Source organism: Labeo rohita, chromosome 2, assembly GCF_022985175.1.
Source record: "Labeo rohita strain BAU-BD-2019 chromosome 2, IGBB_LRoh.1.0, whole genome shotgun sequence".
Taxonomy (NCBI): Eukaryota; Metazoa; Chordata; class Actinopteri; order Cypriniformes; family Cyprinidae; genus Labeo; species Labeo rohita.
This window is the reverse complement of record NC_066870.1, coordinates 31982268-32005082: the sequence shown is the minus strand read 5'-3', so window position 1 is coordinate 32005082 and position 22815 is coordinate 31982268. Positions and strand designations below refer to the sequence as shown.

At 35.5% G+C, this 22815-nt stretch overlaps 1 protein-coding gene across 1 annotated transcript; it reads right to left on the bottom strand.

Moving 5' to 3' along the window:
* Window positions 1-2902: 2902 nt before the first annotated feature.
* Window positions 2903-22226, bottom strand: wdr47a (WD repeat domain 47a). Its single transcript, XM_051129171.1, has 15 exons — window positions 22045-22226; window positions 20562-20728; window positions 18945-19028; window positions 18602-18686; window positions 16471-17261; window positions 15532-15649; window positions 13033-13214; window positions 10319-10561; window positions 10128-10188; window positions 9066-9223; window positions 8531-8700; window positions 7398-7568; window positions 7165-7296; window positions 5551-5769; window positions 2903-4171 (listed from the first exon to the last, which is right to left on the bottom strand). Exons 2-15 carry the CDS (start codon window positions 20717-20719, stop codon window positions 4029-4031), a joined length of 2715 nt encoding a protein of 904 aa, XP_050985128.1. The 5' UTR covers window positions 20720-20728; window positions 22045-22226; the 3' UTR covers window positions 2903-4028.
* Window positions 22227-22815: the final 589 nt, after the last annotated feature.

The window sequence follows — 22815 nt, the reverse complement described above, 5'->3', positions numbered from 1 at the left end:
ACTTTATTATCAAATATGGACATGATATAAGTAAAACATATTTTACATTTTTTTTAAAAATTCTCTCTGCATTGGTCAGAGGGCCGGTCCAAATGTGGGGGCGGGCTGCATTCGGCCATAGTTTGGGGACCCCAGCATTTTGTACATTCCTTCATCTTCAGGTAGCTGCATCTTCCAAGTCTGTTTCCGTGTCTTGGTTGCAGGGGTCTTCAGTTTCTTGAGTGCAGGGGTTTCATTTGGTAAAAAAAAATAAAAAAATAAATAGAAGATAATATTTGTTATTTATTGGTGTGTTTTAAAATTTTATCTAAAAAAGACATTTGACTAAACTGATTTTTGCCGAAGGACAGGATATCATAAATCTTTAAAAAACAGAGGGACGTTTGCTTTGCCTGCCAGCATTTTCTTTTTAATTTCAGTGTTTGAAATTCTAAAACAAAAGCCTATAAATGCAGATAAAAATATGTTTCACTCACTGTTCATTTTAACTGTAGCTCGTCTTCCTGCATGCCATCAACGTAATCCATTCTCTCAGCACCTGATACCATCAACGTCTTACCACCTGATACCATTACCCACAGGACAGGTCACATTAGACTAACCATACACTTAGGTTCAAGTTTATAAACTTACTTATCTACACCAACTACACCAACTGTAGATTGTCTTACCCAGGTCTGTAAAGAGATGTGGTTCATGATTTTTCAGAGCATAATAAAAGTGCGTTTTCACTATGTTTCCTCCAGCATTAAGCGCGTCAAAGAGCTTTCTCATTTTGCCCTGGTTGGTTTGTTCTGCTCTGATCTCTGAATATATTTCATCATGTATCATCTTCTTATTTTTTAGTTCATCTGCTATTGCCATCACTGAGGTGACCCTCTGAATAAGGGCAGCGTAGTTCCCATCCACAAACTGGGCCTCTGGACATAAAAAAGTAAATGTACAGTATATCATTAAAATATATGTATATTAAATACAGGCTATACATTAAAACAATATTTTAGGTTTTTGTAACTCATCATTCTAAAAAATAAATTGCCTGGTTAATTATTTAAGTGTAGGCTATAAAACAGAAATTAAACTTGCTTCAAACTGGAGTTTGTTAAGTCGATTCGCGCCGCTTTTCTCACTTACCGGAGCTCATTGTGCCAGATAACAATTCTTGATCCGCGAATTAAAATAAAATGCAGATGAGCCAGGTACTTTTTAACACTTAATATATCGCATCTAATACTCAGACGTAAAATTCAGCCTGTTTAACCGAACTAGTTTTTACGTAAAGAAAAACTTCCACACTTCCTTTTGCGCCAGTGCAAAACGAAAGTATTTTTTTCCAATGTAAATGTCTGACGTGTACATTAAGGCGTTACATCTATCAAAACTCCTCCTGCTTCGCGCCATTTGTATATTAGTAGTATACTGAATCCCTTGTAGCCATGGATTTCAATATAATAAGATGATGATTTGTTTAGTCTAGATCAAACAACTATTTTTTTTTTCTGTTCTAGTCCATAGGCGGAGTTTCATTCACTGTAGTTTGTCATTATTCATCTCAAATGTAATATGCAAATATCAGGCTCTGCGTTTATAAATATAAAAATAGCATTGTATGTTACTTATTTATAAACTGTTAATGTACAGTTGATGTCAAAAGTTTACATACACCCTGCAGAATGTGCAAAAAGTTAATTTGAACAAAAAGGGATCATACAATGCATGATATTTTTTTAGTACTAAGATATTTCACATTAAAGATGTTTATAATTCACAAGAGAAAATAAAATAATTTAATTTATAAAAATGACCCTGTTCAAAAGTGAACATACACTTGATTCTTACTACTGTGTTGTTACCTGAATGATCCACAGCTTTTTTTTTTTTTTTTTTTTTTTTTTTTTTTTTAGTGATAGTTGTTCATGAGTCCCGTTTGTCATGAACAGTTAAACTGCCCGCTGTTCTTCAGAAAAATCCTTCAGGTCCCACAGGATTTTCAGCATTTTTGTGTATTTGAACCCTTTCCAACAATGACTGTATGATTCTGAGATCCATCTTTTCAAACTGAGGACAACTGAGGGACTCATATGCAACTATTACAAAAGGTTCAAATGCTCACTGATGCTTCAGAAGGAAAAACAATGCATTAAGAGCCAGGCGTGTAAACTTTTTGAATTTGAAGAAGCTAAATGCAACTTTTTTTTGTCTTCTGAGAAACATATATCTTCTGTAGCTTCGGAAAGGCAGTACTAAAAGGAAAAAAATATGATATTTAGGCAAAATAAGAAAAATGTACACATTCTGCTTTTAATGCATCTTTTTTTCTTCTGAAGCATCAGTGAGCATTTGAACCTTCTGTAATAGTTGCATACGAGTCCCTCAGTTGTCTTAATTGTGAAAAGATGGATCTCAAAATCATACAGTCATTGTTGGAAAGGGTTCAAAATGCTGGAAAACCAAATAATTTGTGGGACCTGAAGGATTTTTCTGAAGAACACCAGGCAGTTTAACTGTTCAGGACAAAAACAAAACAAAACAAAACAAAACAAAACCACACACACATTGTGGATCATTCAGGCAACAACACAGCTTTCATACAGGGTAATTTTTATAAATTCAACTATTATTTTCCCTTGTGGACTATATGTAAATGTATATATGTATGCCTTTTATGTGAAATATCTTCAGTACTGCATAAAAAATAACATGCATTTGTTTACGATCCCTCTTATTTTGGTAAAATAGTTAACATTTTGAAGATTCTGCAAGGTGTATGTAAACATTTGACCTCAACTGTATTTTAGATCAACTTTTGACAGCAGACCATTTGAAAAACGAGACAACATCTGTTCAAAATCAGGACAAGAAATAAGCAAATAGTGCTTAATGCAAATGAATAGAGGCGTAGTAGAGAATAGGGTTGTTTATTCAGACACAACAGGAGCAGACTTGTCCCACGAGCCTTTACTGTCCAAATATGATTTAAGAAAGGATTACAGGAATGACACAATATTTCACTACATGACTTCAAATGAGAGCAGCGTATTAGCATAAACGTGTCAACATGTTAGTTTGGCTTTCTCTTAAAATTAATAACATTAATAACAACCTAAGATTAAATAATAAAATCTACATCATTAGAAAATATACAACATAACCAAAACAAAGTGCTATAGAAACAAAAGGAGGTGGATGTTAAAAATACGAAAAGTGCAAGATTATAGCATCAAACCATTTCACCTGTTTAACAAACCTATGTGCCAACAGCCAAAACATTTCATTTAATGTTTTAGCACTACATATAGACTGACATTTAAAAAGGACGCGGATTCCCTTCATAAATCTACATTTGAAAAAACAATACTTTGAATCATGCCATCAAATCAGAGGCACTCACAAGGGCTGCAGACTGTTTCAAGCAAAAACGTTGTAATCCAAACATTAACCACTTTAAATAACAGACTTACTTGACAGCATTTACAAAGGCAGTTTACATTAAAGTTGCTTTTGATATTTGCACGAGCAGCTGGATTTCAATACAGTATTCGCAGCAGGTCATAATGTTCGTATTTCAGGCAAGCACTGGACTGCATGTAAATCTCACTCAAACACGCTGCATTCATTCAATTTGCAATGGTACTTGAGAAACGACTCCGATAATGAAGACTCCATCTATTTCCAGAAGCTAGATACAAACAGGTGGACACACAGAGAGGAAGGCCACAGTATAGATCATATGACACCACTGAGTCTGTATCTGTGTGGAGGGACGGTGATAAAGGTTATTGAATAGAAAGCACATACGTAAGCCAGCATACTACAGCAAAGCATCACATCCCAATATGGCTCACACACTGGCAGTCAATCAGATAATATGTACATGAAAAGGGTTTGCACTGATCTCAGCCATCTCGACATCCAGGAACAGAAAATAAATACACACTCGTAACGATCAGAATCAAAACAGAAGCACAGTGCCACACACACATACTGTATATACATGTGATGTTTCCCTCTAGTGGCCAGAGCTGGCTCTACGTGGCCTGTGTCCAGAGAGTGACCGTGCGGTCGGCCGAGGAGGACAGGAAAGAGAGCTGGTGTGTGTGCCACCTGCACTGGATCACTTTATCAGCATGCTCTCCAGCTACGGTCAATGGCAGCTGCTTCGTCAGGTCACCTGCGCACACATACAATCATCCAAAACTTAATTCCTTTAAAACATACTATACATGGTAAACATGTTGAAACACACACACATGCATTCAAATACAGTAGTGTAGCTGACACTTCCACAACCTATAAAACAGGTTCTCATACCTTTGGACCAATAAACTTCCATGACTTTTCAGTCAATTTGAGATTACGGGATATCATACAGATTTAAAAGATTATTTGATAGAGATTAAATATACGAAGAGCAATTTCTAGCAGATTAAATATTGTGGAGCACTTTTTTTTTTTCCTTTTTTTTTTTTGAAACCCTGATTAAATATTTTTCTGCTGCCTTTTTGGCACACACTGAATACATGGGAAAAATCTATGCAAAATAAAAAAATAAATTAATTAAAATAAATAACAAAATAAATGAATACATAAATCAATAAGTAAATACAATAAAAAAATAAATTAAATCTAAACATTAAATACTTTATTATATTTCTTTTCCTTTCTTTTTTTTTAACTAAAATTTGAATGATAACAAAATAAATAAAAACTATAATAGCATCTCAATGATACTAACATAACACTAGTTTCATTGGAGGTGTAAAATGTTAGAAAATAAAATTAAATATAAAATAAAATAAAATAAGCAAACAAAGTAAAATAAATAGATGTTGAGTTTCATGCAAGGTTATTCCAGTTAGCTAAAACTTAAATTGAACAAAACAGAAATAAAATAAAATATAATAAAATAAAATGTAAATAAAATAAAAAAGGGAAATGAAAAATAATAAAAACGAGTACTTAAAAAGCAATAAAAAGTAGTATATATAACATTTATTTAAAAAAAAAAAACTGCTAAAAAAAAAAAACATAAAAACAACAAAAAAATCAAAATGACAAAATAACTTTTAACCTAAATTTGAACGAAACTTAATTATAAAAATAAAAACTACAATACCATCTCAATGATACTAAAATAACACTGGATTCATTGGAGGCATAAAATAATTATAAAAATGAAAAAAAAAAAAAGCTACTTGAAATGAAATAAAATATGCTAAAAATAAAAAAAATAAAAGTGAAATAAAAAAATAAGAACCTATATTTAAAATTAAAATATTTATCTTTGATTAAAAAAAAAAAACTACTAAAAATGACAAATACGCAAAAATTCTAGAATGAATGGGGTAGTTGTGTTGCTGTTTATGCAGGGTCAGAAAGCTCTCGGATTTCAACAAAAATATCTTAATTTGTATTCCAAAGATGAACAAAGGTCTTATGGGTTTGGAACGGAATTAGGGTGACCAAGTAATGACAGAATTTTCATTTTTGTGTGAACTATCCCTTTAGCATTAACACTCGTGGTAAACTGATGGTCATCTAAGATCTCACCTTGTAGGTCAGTGACGATGACCTTGGTGTCGTAGGATCCCGTGAGCAGGTAATGAGCCCCGGGGGAGAATCGCACCGATCGGACATCGCTGGAGTGAGGTCGGTATGTCTGAACCATGCGCCCGCCTCTGATGTCATACAGCATACAGGAGCTGTCTTCTTGCCCTGTTGCCAACAGACGCCCACTCGGGTCCACTGCTACTGATGCCACAGGGCTGCCTGTGAAATTACACACACACAACATAAACCACATGAACAATCACAAACTTACTATTACAGTTCAACAGCAACACTAACCAAATCTGGATGCCTAGGCTCTAAAAATGGAGATTCCTTTTATTTAAAAAAAAAAAAAAAACTGAACTATTAGAATGTATTACAGTAAAATATTATTTCAGTGATACTAAAATAACACTGTTCTGAAAGTGACATTGTAATATAATGCCGAAACAGCATATTAAAGCAAATAATATATAAGACGAAGGCCAAATAATGTTCCCTGTGAATCAGGTCAGATACAGTTTCCTTACTGAAAAAAACAGGTCATACTAGGGCTGTGTATTGCCAAGAATCTGGCCAAGAATCAGATTAAATATTGTAGAGCACTTTTTTTTTTTCCTTTTTTTTTTGAAACCCTGATTAAATATTTTTCTGCTGCCTTTTTGGCACACACTGAATACATGGGAAAAATCTATGCAAAATAAAAAAAAATTAATTAATTAAAATAAATAACGAAATAAATGAATACATAAATCAATAAGTAAATACAATAAAAAATAAATTAAATCTAAACATTAAATACATATTTCTTTTCCTTTCTTTACTTATAACTAAAATTTGAATGATAAAAAAATAAATAAATAAAAACTATAGATACAGTTTCCTTACTGAAAAAAACAGGTCATACTAGGGCTGTGTATTGCCAAGAATCTGGCGACACAATGAGTATCACGATACAGGAGTTGCGATACGATATGTTGCAATACATTGCGATATTGTAAACAAGGTGATATATTGGGATATTTCTTATTTTATGAAAAGGACATAATTTTAGGAAAGCTGTAATTAAGAACACACCACCATATGCAAAGCATTCAGTGTTATTGAATCACTTTTTGTGCAGTACGAGTAAAGGGGGGAAATAAAGTGCTTGCAAGATTCTTTAGTTATTAAATGTATAAAATGTAAGCTTTTATAAACAGACGATATATATTTTCAGACCCTGCTATACAATTTAAGTTTACAATTGTGACCATGTCAGATCATTTTGATCTGAATGTAAGAATTACATCTGCTTAATATCAATAAAAAATAAAGTGCTTACAGGATTCCTAAAGAAAACAAAAGAATTGTAAAACAATAAAATAAATACAGATATTGGCGCCACACTTTAAATTTAGGCGGGAGCAGGAACTATTCTTTCATCCTCTATTAACGCTAACATTAGCGGCGTGCCCTTATGCTAGTATTTATTTATTTAGTATATTATCTGTGCCAGATAATAAACTTAAATTACCAGCGTAGACCAACTAGAAACCATTTAATGACTCCAGAAACAGGCATTTTTTAACAGGCAAAGCGCTAAAAGAATAAAACGAAAGCGGTGAAGCCTACCTGCACCATGGAAGGCCGTCCCCACCACTCTCACACAGCTGGGAACTCGCAGGTCCCAGAAACGCACTGTCTTATCCTGAGAGCCGGACGCTATCATCCAGCCCCCCCATGTGTACAGAGACAGGATATGACCTGAGGAGAGAAAACACACAAATCATATCAGGTACAAACAAATTTATGAGGATCTTTGCGTTTATATAATATAAAATAATATATTTTTGGGGGGGGTGTACCTGTGTGTCCGCTCAGCGCGTGCAGGCCCTGTCCTCTCTGGCAGTCAGTTGTGTAGATGTTACAGTCTCCAGCTCCTGCACTGATTAAAATGGCCCCTCCGCTCTCAGGACCCTCCATAAATGCCAGATCTCTGATAGTCCCATCATGCATACTGAACTCCAGATCTGGACCTGAAGCAGGGATTGAGCAGTCATTGAGGACATGTGTGGATTTAAATATACATGTAACTAATAGATATCACCATACCTACCCATTTGATAAATTACATTAGGAATTTTAAACACACTTTAACAGTAAGATTTTTAATGTTTTTTGTTTTTCTTATGCTCCCCAAAGCCTGCATTAATTTGATCCAAGTACAGCAAAAACAGAATATTTTAAAATGTAATTTATTTCTGTGATTTCAAAGCTGAATTTTTAGCATCATTATTAAATGTTTTATCATCGTTTTGGATCAATATAAAGCATTCCTGCTTAATAAAAGTATTCATTTCTGTAATTTCTTTGCCCAAAAAAAAAAAATAAAAATTATAATGACTCCAAGCTTTTGAATAGTATAGCGTATAATGTTACAAAATGCTGATCTTTGGATCTTTCTGTTCGTCAAAGAATCCTGAAAAAAAGTACTTAATTATAATATTGATGATAATAATAATAATGTTTTTTGAACAGCAAATTCAGAATATTACAATGATTTAATTTGAGTAATGATGCTTAAAATTTAGCTTTGATCACAGAAATAAATTACATTTTAAACTATATTCAAATAGAAAACAGTTATTTTAAATAGTGAAAATATTTTAAAATGTTACTGTTTTTCCTGTACTTTGGATCAATTAAATGCAGGCTCGATGAGCAGAAAAGACTTCTTTAAAAAACATTACAAATCTTACTGTTCATAAACTTTTGACTGGTAGTGTATTTTGTATTACAAGTTTTCAGAAATGTTTATTTGATTAAATATGACACATGCATTTTGAATGATTTCTTTCCACTAGTCTGAAAAAACATGTTATGAAAAGCCAAATAGCCCAAAATCTCAAAATTGGCCAGTGCATGAAAAGTGCCTGTAGTGTCTTGCTTAAAGATTCATGTATATATCATGAATTTTTGCAATGTTTCTTTTTCTCACCTGTAGCATTGCAGGTTTCAGGGTTAAAGGGCAACACTTTGACATATTTGTCATTGGAGCCAGTGGCCAGTAACTGTCCGCATGGGCTCCAGGCTACACAGTATATGGAGCCTTTGTGATGCTTGTTCCTCTTGAACCGGATTACCGGAGGTTTACTTGTGCCTGAACCACTAAAAAAGAAACAACAAAACAACTACAATATATAAACATTCAACAGTCAACTGAAAGATTCTGATTCTCTATTAATTAAAAGTGTAGTTCATCCATTTATTCACCCTCAACCTCTCTGACTGAAAAACATTAAAAAGATATTTTGAAGAATGCTGATTATACCAAATATCCTCTTTTGTGTTCCACAGAAGAATGAAATTCAGACAGGAATGTTTAATAGCAGAAATTTCAAAGTTTTTCATTTTCTAGTGTTTATAATAAGTTTTGTGTTTAAAATGAGGATTTCAGGCACTTGCTTGTATCCCATCATCTATAACGTGTTTGATATTTAAGCAGGTTTTGATGCAGAATGCAGGCCACTGACCTTGTGTCCAGTGTGTCAGGATAGGCACACACGCGCAGCATTTTAGAATTGGAGCCGACAGCGTATAATGCCCCTGTGGGGTGGAAGGCCACGGCCCGGACCGCCTGCGTATCCTCCAGGGTGTTGACCATCACAAACTTGGCTTTAGACTTATCCTTCTAAAACACACACATATAAGTACATTCTGTATGTGAGAAGGGTTAATTTGAAGATTAGGCCATATATTAATCCCAAATAATCCAGAGTAATCCCTAATCTGGGTTTGATTTGAGAAGTTTTAAGAGCTGTAATTAAACCAACACTAAAGCCTTTAGAGACAGAAGTACCCTGTATGGCCTGACATATATAAAAGTCAAAATAATTTTTTTTTAAACATTTTTGTTAAAAGTCATAGTTCTAACAGGATTTTATGGCTCATATAGTATGCTACATGAGTTTAGTATAAAACATGTTTGAGAAGCAAAGAAAAAATTATCTGAGCAAAAATATTTATTTTGATACAGTTTCATATGCGTTCTGACAGCTTGTAAATAAATGTGATCTTTATAAGAGTAACACAGTCTACTTATATAAAAAGCACATTAATATCAGATTATTTAGGGTATTTTAATGCTTTTTTTTTTTTTTAAATCAAAGCTCTCTAGTTTTATTGTGGGTCAAAACATATAATGCAATGCAATATAAAAACAACAGCAACAACTAAAAAACATTCCTTTAAAAGCCAGTTGGATCATATTTGATACTTATATTTTTAGCAAGATTTTTCTAAAAATGTTGTATGGATAATCAAGTAAACCTAAGCTGCTTCATCAAGTGTTCATCTTGAAACATTACTAACACAATATAATATATTCTTATGTTAATTTTATAAAAATCATTAAAAATATGTATGATACTAAAAAGCCTTTTACATGCTAAAACGTTTGAACTATGAATCAGATGACAGAAGCCATGTAATTTTTGATCATGTTGATCATTTGGAAGCCTTATACATTTGTGCAACTATTATGATACAGTAGGCTTTACTGGATTTATTATGTTGAGCTGTAGGGGGCACTGTACCTCTGGAGCTTTAGAGCAGGTCAAAGTGCTGTCATTCTGTCCAGTTTTGTCTCTCTGTGCACTGCAGGAGAAAACAAAAACTCTTTTTAAAATCCCCTTTAAAATCCCCACAAACAGTAATAAAAACATTACAAGCAAAAACATATTGGATGCACTGATTCAGAAATGTTCAAACACTTTGCGACTCTCACCTCTGGGGCAAAACAGGAGACTGGCTGGGTGGAGGGAAGGCTGCTTGACCTGCTGACCTCTGAGGAGTGCTGGTTACCACATCGCTGGTTCCTCCACACACATCCTGTGTCTGTGGTGTGGCTGGAGCGTCTCTCGCTACACTGTCATCGTTACTGCCCCCATTACACTGCTGAGAGAGAGCCTGCACCTCTTCTCCTAAGTCATCCATTCCCACATTTAGCTCTTCCAGTCTCTGAATAGACCTGCACACATACACACAAAAACATGAAGCTTTAGAGACATGTCTTTGTTGTTAAAACAACGTATATAAATTAGTATTTTTCTTAAAAAAAGACAGATCATTTTGCTAGATAAGGCCCTTACTCCTCGACTGGGGTTCGTGTAGAGCCAGGTTAGAATGACCAGAATAAAAACTGCAACATGAACACTAATAGACTAATAAATCTCTGGTTAAATGGGCCTAACTCTGAGCTATCTTTAAATATGAATTTTCCTCTGATAATAAACAAATAATTTTTCAGTGTTAGCTAATGCACGATGATATGTTGTAAGATAGAAAACAAAAAGGGCACTGGATTAGGTGGAAATTGATCAAAAATCCAATCTAGGAAATAATACTTGCAGAAGTCATTGTTTGTCAGCAACAAAGCAGCTCTTTATTGCATGTGCAGCTGGTGAACGACTCTCCAAAAAGAAATGATTAATATCCATTTATATCCAAAATAATATTTATTTTAAAAAATATATAAAATATGGGATTTTTTGATAGGGGGCCTGTGCTCCAGGACTGATGAAAGACACACACATCAAAGTGCATATAGCTTATAAAATGCATTTGTGTTTTCTTTAGGGATTTCTTCACCCACTTCAAGTGCATACACGCTTGCGGCACCATCTGTAGAAGCCTGAGATTTATCTCATTAGCCTTTCATTTGGTATTCATCTTAATCTCTGCCAAACACCACCCACCATTACCACAACTGGTCATTTCCCAGTGTCCAAGGGGGGTTTCCCCCTGAAAATCCCCTGAAGCAGGCGGCATAAGGCCAGAACACACAGCCACACACATTTTTATTAGTTTTTAATCTATTTTAGATTTCATTTCTGTTGCTTCGTAGTAAACTCCTAAACTTGTCCTAATATATACTCAAAATAATATCCTACATTTCTGTAATAACTTACTACCACTAAGGCTTCTGTTGACAGAACAATGAATGTTTCTTCTGCCCTCCCTTCCCCTCTGACACACTGCATTATTTATGGCTGTGGCCTTTAGTGATGATATCACCAGTGGAACGGCACGGCGTGGTTCCAAAACCTCCCTTTGTTATGATTCTGTTTTACAAGTGTGCTGTAACCACAGCAACAAAAGAAATAGAGAAGTGTCAAAGCCGAACAAGAGAAGAGGGTCCTAAAATGAGTTCTCAGATTTCAATGTTTGCACCATTAAAGGAGAAGTCCACCTGCAGAACAAAGATTTACAGATAACTTACTCTCCTTGTCATCCAAGATGTTCATGTCTTTCAGTCGATAAGAAATTATGTTTCGTGAGGAAAACATTCCTGAATTTTTCCCAATATAGTGGACGTCAGTGGTGCCCCCAACTTCCAATATGTAATTTAAATGCAGCTTCAAATGGCTCTAAACTATCCCAGCCAAGGAAGAAAGATCTTACCTAGTGAAACGATCAGTCATTTTTGAAAGAAATTTACAATTTATTTACTTTTTAACCTCAAACACTTGTCTTGTCTTGTCAAAAAAGTCCTGTCTTGTTTTTTTTTATTTATTTTAGAATCGTCCTACATCACTGTTTTATTTTTTTTTTGGTAAAGGGCTCGCTGTGAACAGGGCTTTTTTGAGGAGGTAAAAAGGGTGTTGTTTTATACAACTATTGATGAATTTTAACCAAAGTCTGTTGCAGACATTTCCTGAACACCCTAAAGAATCATACTAACTTGTGGAAAATGGGCATCTGATGTCTCTTAAAGCTGAAACTAGAAAGTTACAGGATTTCGTCAAACAAAAAAAAACACTAGCTTTAAATGTCCGATCGAGTGCGGTCATTAAAGCAAAAAAAAAAAAAAAAAAAGAAAAAAAAAAATGCAAAAATTCTTTTTTTTTTTTTTTTCATTTTGTTATAAAAACTAAATTAAGTAATGATTTTGTAAAAATGCTAAATAATAGACTACTGCATAGATTATCTATAAACTGCTCCACTGTATATTGTATGAATTTGATAACATTAATTTCAGGTATTATTTTTAAGAAGTTGGGTCATGGAATAGCCTACTTATCAGACTGGAGAGGAAAATTTGTCTTGGGAACCATGAATACCATCTACTGCCCTGCCTGGTGATAAATAAAACACTATGTAAATGGGAGCCGAAAGTAGGCAAATGTAAAACCGGCCTAAGAGCATGTGTCTCTATATGTGTTTGTTTTCCTTGGGGAATTCTCCATCCACTTTGAGTTCCTTGGCTGGTCGCTGCACCATCTGTAAAACCCTGAGGTCATTCTCATCTACATCTCATTAGCCTTTCATTTGCTATTCAACCTGCCTTGCCTTTTGCTCTGCATCCTTCACTTTTGCTTTCAGCAGCATCCGATGTCACCTTGTGTCTTTGTGTTTGTAAACTTAAGCTGGTTTGATCTAGCTCTGGAAGAAACACTGACATTGGATGTGATGTTAGTGGTGACGTGGGGCTTGGCTGACCTGGTAAGAAAGGCTTCTGTGAGGTTGTGCTTGGCGGTGGGCGGGGCCTCGTGCTGCTGGACTCCGCCCTCTCGTAGCATCTGCTGGTAGAGTTCCCGCTGCTGCTGCTTCTGTTCTAGATGTTGCTGCACACGCAAACGCTGCCGGTAAAATTCTTGAAACTGGTCTGTGGAGTCCCGCAACTATACAGACACAGAGGAGACAAGGATGTGCTGAGATGTAAATGAGAAAGAGGTATGACATTGGTAAAGCCTAACCGAGAGTTATCATGTAAGCAGCTAAACGCTGTGAGTTCTCAAGCCTCCAAAGAGTTCTCAAGTGCCCACACCTGGCTGTTTTTCAGAAAAACACCTAACATTTTCATCTGGCTAAAAACGCTTTAGTAGACACCGCCTTACTCTCATTTCACTCTAAAAGCTTAGGAGCAGACAGAAGCTGAAGGGGAGTCACTTTCTGGTCTGATGAACAGATTTAATACATCACAGCTCTACAGCGATTACTACCACAGATTAAAAACCCAGACAGGAAACTGTGTGATTTTGTCACAGAGCTCAGAGCCTCTGCAATCAACCTTCTGTAATCTGAGATATCGACACATCCAGACTACTGACCATTGGCAACCAGCCACATATTTATTTAAAAACATCCAATGCATTTGGATGAAATATCACAGTATAAGTATACATTAATTTGACTGTTCCATCAAAATTTTTCATTCTTTTGCATTTTTCATACATTTCTTATAACTACTTACTACATTTTGGTAAGCCTAAATAATATGTAGCATGTAATATAAAACACATTAGATTCCCAGAGTCATGGAGAGCATAACACAGCTGGAATGACCACAGCAGTCTTCTGTAAAGCACAGGACATGGACTAAAGGATAGTAAATGCTTGTCAACTAATAACTCATATTATCCTCTGTCTGTATGTGTGTGTGTGTGTGTGTGTGTGTGTGTGTGTGTGAGAGCACAGAAAAAAGGAAGATGGGTGGATTTCCTGATGGAAGGTGACCTGAAGACAACAGGGTTGTGTGTACAGAGCAGAGAGAAAATGTGAAGCTGTTCATGTTTACTGGTTACACACTTAGTCCAGAACTCTTGATTAAAAAAAGAGAAAAAAAAATACAGTTGCAATCAAAATTATTCAACCCCCTTGACCTGCAAAACATTTTTGTTAATACACATTTGAGTAATTCTGAGAATGCAAGTTGATGAATAATGAAAAAAAAATCTAATTGGCTCTAAACTTTCGTGTTCAAAATTATTCAACCTACAAAAGTCAGATTTGGTATAGAATCTTTTATTATTTAAAACCCATCAATAAAGTGGAAGTGGAAGTGCTTATAAGCTTCTGTCACCTCTCTACTGCAATCCTGGCCCATTCATCCAAAAAAGCTTGCAAATCATTGATAATCTTTGGTTTTCACTTTGCCACTGCTTTCTTCAAATTCGACCAAATATTTTCAATGAGAATTAAATCTGGAAACTGAACAGGCCACTCAAGAACATTCTATTACTCATTCCTGAACCAAGCATAAGTAGATTTGGATGTATACTTTGAGATGATTGTCCTGCAGGAAAGTCCACTGATTAATAGCTTCAGTCTTTGCATCACAATTCTTGCCAAATCGGCTGACACTTAAAAAAAAAATCCATGATGTCCTTCATACGGTCATGATTTCCACTCCCAGCTACAGTAGGTTTTGTGAAAGTTCTGCTGACTTTGCCATATTTGCTACTCAACTTTAGGACATGCATGGGCTAATTGTATGTGTGTGAAACAGCTCAAGCCAATTCTGTTTTCTAATAGAGTTTCTAAAGGCTTAATTGTGTAACCATTGTAACCATACAAATAAGTGACTAAAAAACAGAAATGTTGAATAATTATGACATAGCTGTGCTATTAAAAAATGCTAGAACTCAAACATATTACATTATATACTGGCATTATCACTTTTAATATTCCAGTAATATATACATATATATATGTAACAAACAAACTAAATGTCAGCATTCTAGAGCTCTATTCACAACAGCCACTAATAGTGAACATTCTAGAACTCTTTTCATCACAACCTCTGACAATCAACATTCTTGATCTCGTCAAACAAGAGAAATCTGTAAAGGTCAACATACTACAACTGTTCACACAAAAAGAATGCAAATTTATCGATCAACATTCTAGAATATTTCTGGTGTCATTCCCCCACAAACAAATGCCTAGTAACTGTAGCTTGGTGACAGCCAATCAAAGCCCTCTGCAACTATGCAGTGATAAACTGGAAGCAGTAGCTGAGCTTGCAAGTTATTTATGACCCTGCTCAGGGCTACAGCCTGTGACAACTTCTACTGCTCAGACATACAATTACAAAGGATGTTATTAATAACAGCTGGCACAAATAAATCAGTATGTCATTAAAAATGATCTAATTTGAACGCTAAATTATATAATGTTCAGGACATTACATAATGGATTAATTGATTGGCAAAGTACCTCGTTCTTCTCTGCAGAACCAGGGGCTGGGGCATCCTGACCTGGGGCAGAGACTGGGCGAGAGTTTTGAGGACCAGGTGAGCTCATCATTTTATCAGATGGAGTTTCAGTTCTGGAGCTGCAAGACCAGAGAGTCCACATTACTTCAGATACACACCTCACCTTTATAATGACTTTGTTCTGACAAGATTCTGCTTTCAAGTCATTCTGTTCTGCCACACCCATCAAAATTTCTCACAACTGAATTTGCCTTGAATATGCAGGGTGTTTTAAACAATAGCACAATGCAACAACTAACAATACATATGCACTATCTTCAAAAGTTTGGAATAATTCAAATGTTTTAGAAATGTTTCTGAAATCATCTCCTATGCTCACTAAGACTCATTGTTTGATTAAAAAAAAAATACATTAATATTGTGAAATATTTTTACAATTCAAAATAACTGTTCTATATTGTAATATATTTTAAAAAGTTATTTATTCCTAGATTGGAAAGCCATTTTTCCTTGATCCTTCAGAAAGTATTCTAATATGCTGATTTTCTAAAAAATAATACAGCTTTGCTAACACAGAAATAAATAAAAGTTTACATATATTGAAAATAGTTCTTTTAAATTGTAAATGAATTTTTAACTGCTTTTACTGTAATGCAGCCTTGGTGAGCATAAGAAACTTATTTCAAAAACTTAAAAAATTATTTATTACAAACTACTTTGTAGTAGTGTACACTAAAATAAATAATTAATACATTAATAAAATAATTTAAAAAAAATTGTTGTTTTAATAATCACAGCTAATTCTCTAAAAATCAGCTAACTTGCACTGTAATAGTGCTAATAAACAGTGCCACAAATTATACTAAACATGTACAGGTTATAGTATTCAGGATCGTCCGGCATCTCAAAATCTAATGCAGATGTATCAGGTGATGTTTACCTTTCCGGTGATTCCTCAAAGATGCTATGACATCCTGAATTCTCCATCATCACACTGCGGTTCAGGTGTTGAAAATTAGCGAACGAGTGTGACATGGGCGAAGTTTTCCCTCCATCTGTTCCCGCTGCTCTCTTCTCTTGGCCAGAGAGACCGTAGGACAAGCCATCCAGCGCTGGGTTCAGAGAGCGTGACATGTATGTATCCGCAGACTGCGGGCGCCGAAGAGGGGAAGCAGGATATGGGGAGAGCTTGCTGATGAGTGGAGTGAGGAGGTCTGCGTAAGTGGCCTTGGCGGGTTTAACAAGCCGATCGACATGGATATTAAGCATCTTCTGCTCAAATGCACAAGAAAAGACGCTGGGTGACAGGTTCTGCAGCCAAGAAAGCAAGCTCAGGTCGAGATCATCGCATCCGTTCCCGCACAACATGTCTATTCCCAGAAGAATCTCACTCTCTGTGATCTCCTCTCCGGTGGCTTTGCTCTGGCAGAATTCGACACAGCATTCGTACAGAAGGCCTTTAATGAGAAGCTGGAATAGACGGTTGGAGCTGGCGCGGAACCCCGCCTCGCTCAGCTTTCGGTCAGCGGGAATGAACTCCGCTACCATGCCACAGGCCTCCTCAAAACACTGAACACGTGCTGTACTCGGATTCCAGTCTTTGAACTCGGCATGGTTGGTGAGGCGGGGCAGCGTCAGGAGAAGGCAGAGCTTGCTGTAGTCATCTTTTGATGGACAAAACTCTTCCAGAGCATGGAGACACTTCACAGCCTCCTGCATGGTCAGCTCCAACTGAACACAGAGAGAGAGAATGAGAGAGAAGCCAGAGCCATTTGCAAGCAAGCACTAATCAGTTTCTCACATGGTGTTACCATGGTTTTTTGGACATGATACTCTCTCAAGATTAACATGCCAGAAAAATACGCTTACCAGGAACCACATAAACTAAAGTGACTTTACATGTATGTTTGTTTATCTTCTGCTAAATTAGAATTTGCATTACTATTAATTATTATCAAGATTATTATTATACACCACTGTTTAAAAGTTTGGGGTTGGTAAGATTTTTTGGTAAAACTTTACAATAAGGTTCATTAGTTAGTTAACATTAATATTAGTTAACATGAACTAAGGAATGTACAATATTTCGTACAGCATTTATTAATCTTAATGTTAGTTAATGTTAATTTCAGCATTTACTAATGCAATATTAAAATCACAAGTTGTGTTTGCTAAAATTAATTAATACACTGTGAACTGACATTAACTAACAATGAATGACTGTATTTTTATTAACTAACATGAACAAAGATTAATAGTGTAATGTACTGTTAATTGTTTGTCCATGTTAGGTAATACCTTAAGTAATGTTAACAAATTACACCTTATGTAAAAAAAAAAAAAAAAAAAAGAGGTTTCTTATGCTCACCATGGCAGCAAAACAAGATTACTGTGAATTATTATGGAAATTTAAACAACTTTTTTCTACTCTGATTAAGGCTGTCAAATGATTAATCGTGATTAATTGCATGCAAAATCAAAGTTTGAGTTTGCCTAATATATGTGTATACGGTGTAATTATTATGTATATATAAATACAAACACATTCATTTATATATTTCAGAAATATTTACAGTATATGTATTTAAAGTATATGTATTTGTTATAATTTTTAAAATATTTAAAAATATTTTGTACATAAATAGCACAATTCTCTTAAATATACACATTAATTTGTGTGTATTCATATATACATAATATAGTACACACACATAAATTAGGCAAACTCAAGCTTTTATTTTGTATGCAATTAATTGTTTGACAGCCCTAATTCTGATACATTTATATGTAATTCATAATATGTAATTTATTTCTGTGATGCAAAACTGTCTTTTCAGCAGCCATTACTCTATTCTTCAGTGTCACATGATCTATTAGAAAATATTCTAAAATACTGATTTGGTGCTTAAGAAACAATGTAAAAATGTCACTTTTTAACAGTAGTACAATTAAACATTTAAACAGCAATGCCACCTAATGACAAAATTAATCAAACGTCACATGTGACAACTCATCTGGCAAAATGGTACCATTTCTGTGTAGCAAGACATGATGGCACTGATGTTACTCACATGTTGTGGCTCATCCTCAGCAGACATGGCGTTGTTCACGCACAAAGCTTCCAGAAACTTCTGTTTCAAAACAATGTAACGGAACCTGAGAGGACATGAAAAAAATGAAACCAACAGTGTCTCATTTTAATGAACTTTTCATATAAATAACTTGGTCTGCTCTTAATTCTGGAAATATTGCTATATTCAGTGAACACTTAAAAATTCAGTGTTTATGCACAAAATCATAATTCAAAAATCTAAAGTGTAAAAGACTACATTTCTTGTCTTCACATTTAAATGCAAGCTAACTCCTGTTAGGTATGAGAGGCAATTCCTGAAAGATTCTGAGCTGATCTCTCACCGTTTCCTGTCAAATTTATCCAGACACTCAAGAGGCTGAATAAACTGTAACACTTCATCCCACTGTCCATCCAGAATCAGCTGCCTGCAGGAGGGAGGAATGATAGGGAGAGAGAGAGAGAGACAGTCTAAACTTGGAACAAGTGTGGCTACACAATTATAATAGCACAATAACAATACCACTCTCCACATCTAACAATTTAGACAAGTTTAGACTATATTCAAAGAAACATGGGGTTAAAATCAATATTTTATGAACTGAATGGTATTAACATTGTATTAAACTGTCTTAAATAGTACATTAGAGTTAGTAATAAGCAATATGAAACTGAAACATGTCAGTTCAGTTTTAATATGGTGATAAAAATCTGAATTTGTCTCATCAATCTATTCCTGATTGTGTTCTGGAGTTTTTGTTTGCAAGGGGCCCGGTTTCTTAAAAGGAACCCAAAGTCTCATGCACCGATTTAATGAGTAATGAGCAACGCTTAGAGAAATACAAGGGAGAAATGGGCTGTTGGTCAATTTAAAACTGAAATAAAAATTGTCTATACTCTTAAGTTTAATAGTAGTAGTGAAACAAATGCAGCTCAATTTTAAAACTTCAATGCAGAGTTAAACCGCTATAAATATGCAAACTCAACCATTACATAAGGGGCTGACAACCAATGGCACATGTCCCAACACTGACACAGATAATGACTGGCAAGCGAGCAATAGCAAAAGAGGTGTATAAAGTTCTACAAATCTGCATAACTCAATTAAAGCATTTGAGCTAGTCAACAGACACACGCAGCTCTGGCAAACCATTTATCAGACTGCTGCGAATATGAGCAGTTGACAGCTCAATGCAGATCAATGCAGTGTTGTGCTTTCGCCTAGGTTCAGTCTGTTTCACTTTCATAGCACTGTGAGATTGACAGCTTACAGTTTATTCTGCATTTGTTGCTCTTAGCTTTCAGAAAAGTATATTAGTGGGTATACAGAGTTCTTTCAATTTCACACATGAACCACAATGACGGTGATGTACGAACTACAGCATTCATGCAAGCACACACACAGCAAATCTGTTCAAAGTCTAATTTAAGATTCTGCAGTATTCTTACAATATAATCAAACACAAATTTGTGATTAATCATGTTATGTAACATGGACCATCAGGTTCAATTATAAAACATTGTTAATTTTTATCTAAATTTTTAAAAATGGTTATGTGGGAGGGAGGATGGCATTGTGCTAGGTTTGTGCCGATAGATGATAGTATCGTGTATCGGCGATTGTCAGAGATATCGCCTGTGGCTGATGCCTTTGACGATAGCAAGACGATTATTATTATCATCCGTCAAAAACAGACTAGGCGTCTAACTTTAGCGATGCAGTGCAGAGAGACGCTTCTCGGACGCTTCAGAAACTTGCCACAAGGTGGCTGGTATAAACACAAAGGCACGTTGAGCGGAAGGGGGTGTTTCGGGTGGGAAAACGTGCAATCTGTTTTTGTGCGCACTTGCTGATGCTTGCGAAAGCGCAAAATCGCTTTCTAATGCGCATAACACAGCCACATTAGGTTTTTAATTTTAAATACAATTCAACTTGAGTATAAGGTGTTTATGAACCAAACCTAAGGAAGAGCATGTCATCTGAGTACAGGCCGTTGATGACCCCGCTCTCCTTCTCCAGGGCTAGCATGCTAATGTGCAGCTTGCGTGAGTTCAGGAAGTCCAGCATCACTTTGATGATCTCCACTTCCTTCACATTTATGATCTCCTCAGCCGTCATCGTGGCAAGCTTTCACAGAACGAATGAGAGAACGAATGCATCATTTAGTAAATGGCTTTATAAACAGCTATGATATACATTTTCTCAATTAACCAATGATCATCAGGCCTTTGCTGAGACTAAATTTTAAAAAAATGAACTTTTCACTCACCAGATCTAATGACTAGGCTAGGATACAAAATATGAAAATATTGCACTTATGACAATATATCCAAATCTCCAACCCTGATGGCAAATGAATGGTTCAACATCAACATTTGCAGTACTTATCATTTCAACATTTACTCATACATTGTTAAAATCAAAAGTCGTATCACAAACAGTTGCATTTTTATAACCTAATGTTAACATAGACAATATAACAAATGAACCACTAATGGGACCTTATTGTAAAGTGTCACCAATAATTATTATTTACCATTTCAGTTTATAAAGCCCTGTAATATAGTTATAAAACACTGTAGTGTTTAAAGACTTCAAGTGAAGAAGCAACAGCCCCAACCTTCTAATTAAAATACCAAACCAATGTTAGGACAAAGAAAAGTCAACATACCAGAAAATGCAAATGTAAACACAGAAGCATGGGAGGTGATCTGACATTTTACCAAAACAAAAACAGCCTCTTCCTCAGTACTACTCACTACGTCACATTCCACTTTAAGCTTTTTAAAATCATTCAAAGTATTCTGAAAATGCTATTTAGATTTTGCTTTAAAAATACACATTATTCCTGACAGCTAAAGGAAATAGTACCATGTAAATGAGAAAACTATTTATTAATATGTAGTATAAACACAATAATATTTTTCTTTCGAGAATGATCTTATCTGAGATGTTAATACATAACTGTATATGTTTAATCTACACTCAAATGTGAAAAATATACGTTACATTGCATTTCTGATCACTCATGCATTTCTACAACAATCACAATGGTAGTAGCGAATGAATGGCTCTTTTTGGGATTTATACCTTCTATCTTTTAGTATTACGAGCTCATTCTTTGAACCACTAAGCCACGCCACCCCCAAACATGCACTGTGGGAAACGCAGATTTGCTTTCTCATGCTTTCCCACCGCTGAACCTGCACGAGTTCACTGAAACGCATCTATCTGACCGCCTACACTGATTATGTCCTAAATAAGCCACATTACATCCCATCAGGCACCAGTACGAACGGACATCCACCCATTTCCACCACAGACATATTCTGAAGCTGCGGGGGGAGAGTGTGTGTCATCCAGGCGGCGCAGCAGCAGCCTCCCCGGCCTCGCCTATCCTCAAAAACGGCGATAACCGTCGCGAAGAGCGATTTTAATCTCACCTGATAATCTCTACATATAAGCGAAGTGCAGAAATCCTCTGTGGGTCCACCGAGGGTGTGTCGACACGCACTGTCTGGTGTTTTTTCCTCCGTGTTTCGGGGCGAGAGGCTCTTGTTGTCCCTGGCGCTCGCTGGTTGTCAAGCACAAGCTTCCTCTGCGCGCTCCACCAATCCGCGTTCACGCACACAAACCCCGCAAAACCCGCCCCGGCCCGCACTGACCTGCGTGTTATTTAACACACTGGGGTTTAGTGGGGATTTGTGATTAGCAGCATTATGTACGCATTATACTGTGTGTGTAAACTAATACTAAGCCGGGAAAGTAGCGGTTTGTGTAGATGTTCTGTTTTTTTGTTTGTTTTTTTGTTTTTTTTTGTGATGGAATTATCATGTTCTCATAAGTTGTAAATCATTAAAAACACACAGATACAAATAACACTAAATTACAAATAACACACAAAAATATACAAAAAAGTTACACACTTAATAACCGAAATTCCCGAAATAAATAATCAAAATTAATTTAAGCTGACAAATGCAAAACAACAGTCGGGTATTTTTGTGTATATTTTGCTGATTTTTTAAAAATTGTTTTGTAATTGTTTTATTTATTATCAACTCTAAAGGGCGTGCCAATCGACTCCCGAACAAATGACTCCCATGAGTCGGTTCTTTTTGTGTGTGTGTGTGTGTGTATCTGAACTACAGCGCGACCTCTCTAGTGGATTATTCTCATGAATCGTTTTTTAGAGAATCAAAATGTATACATAA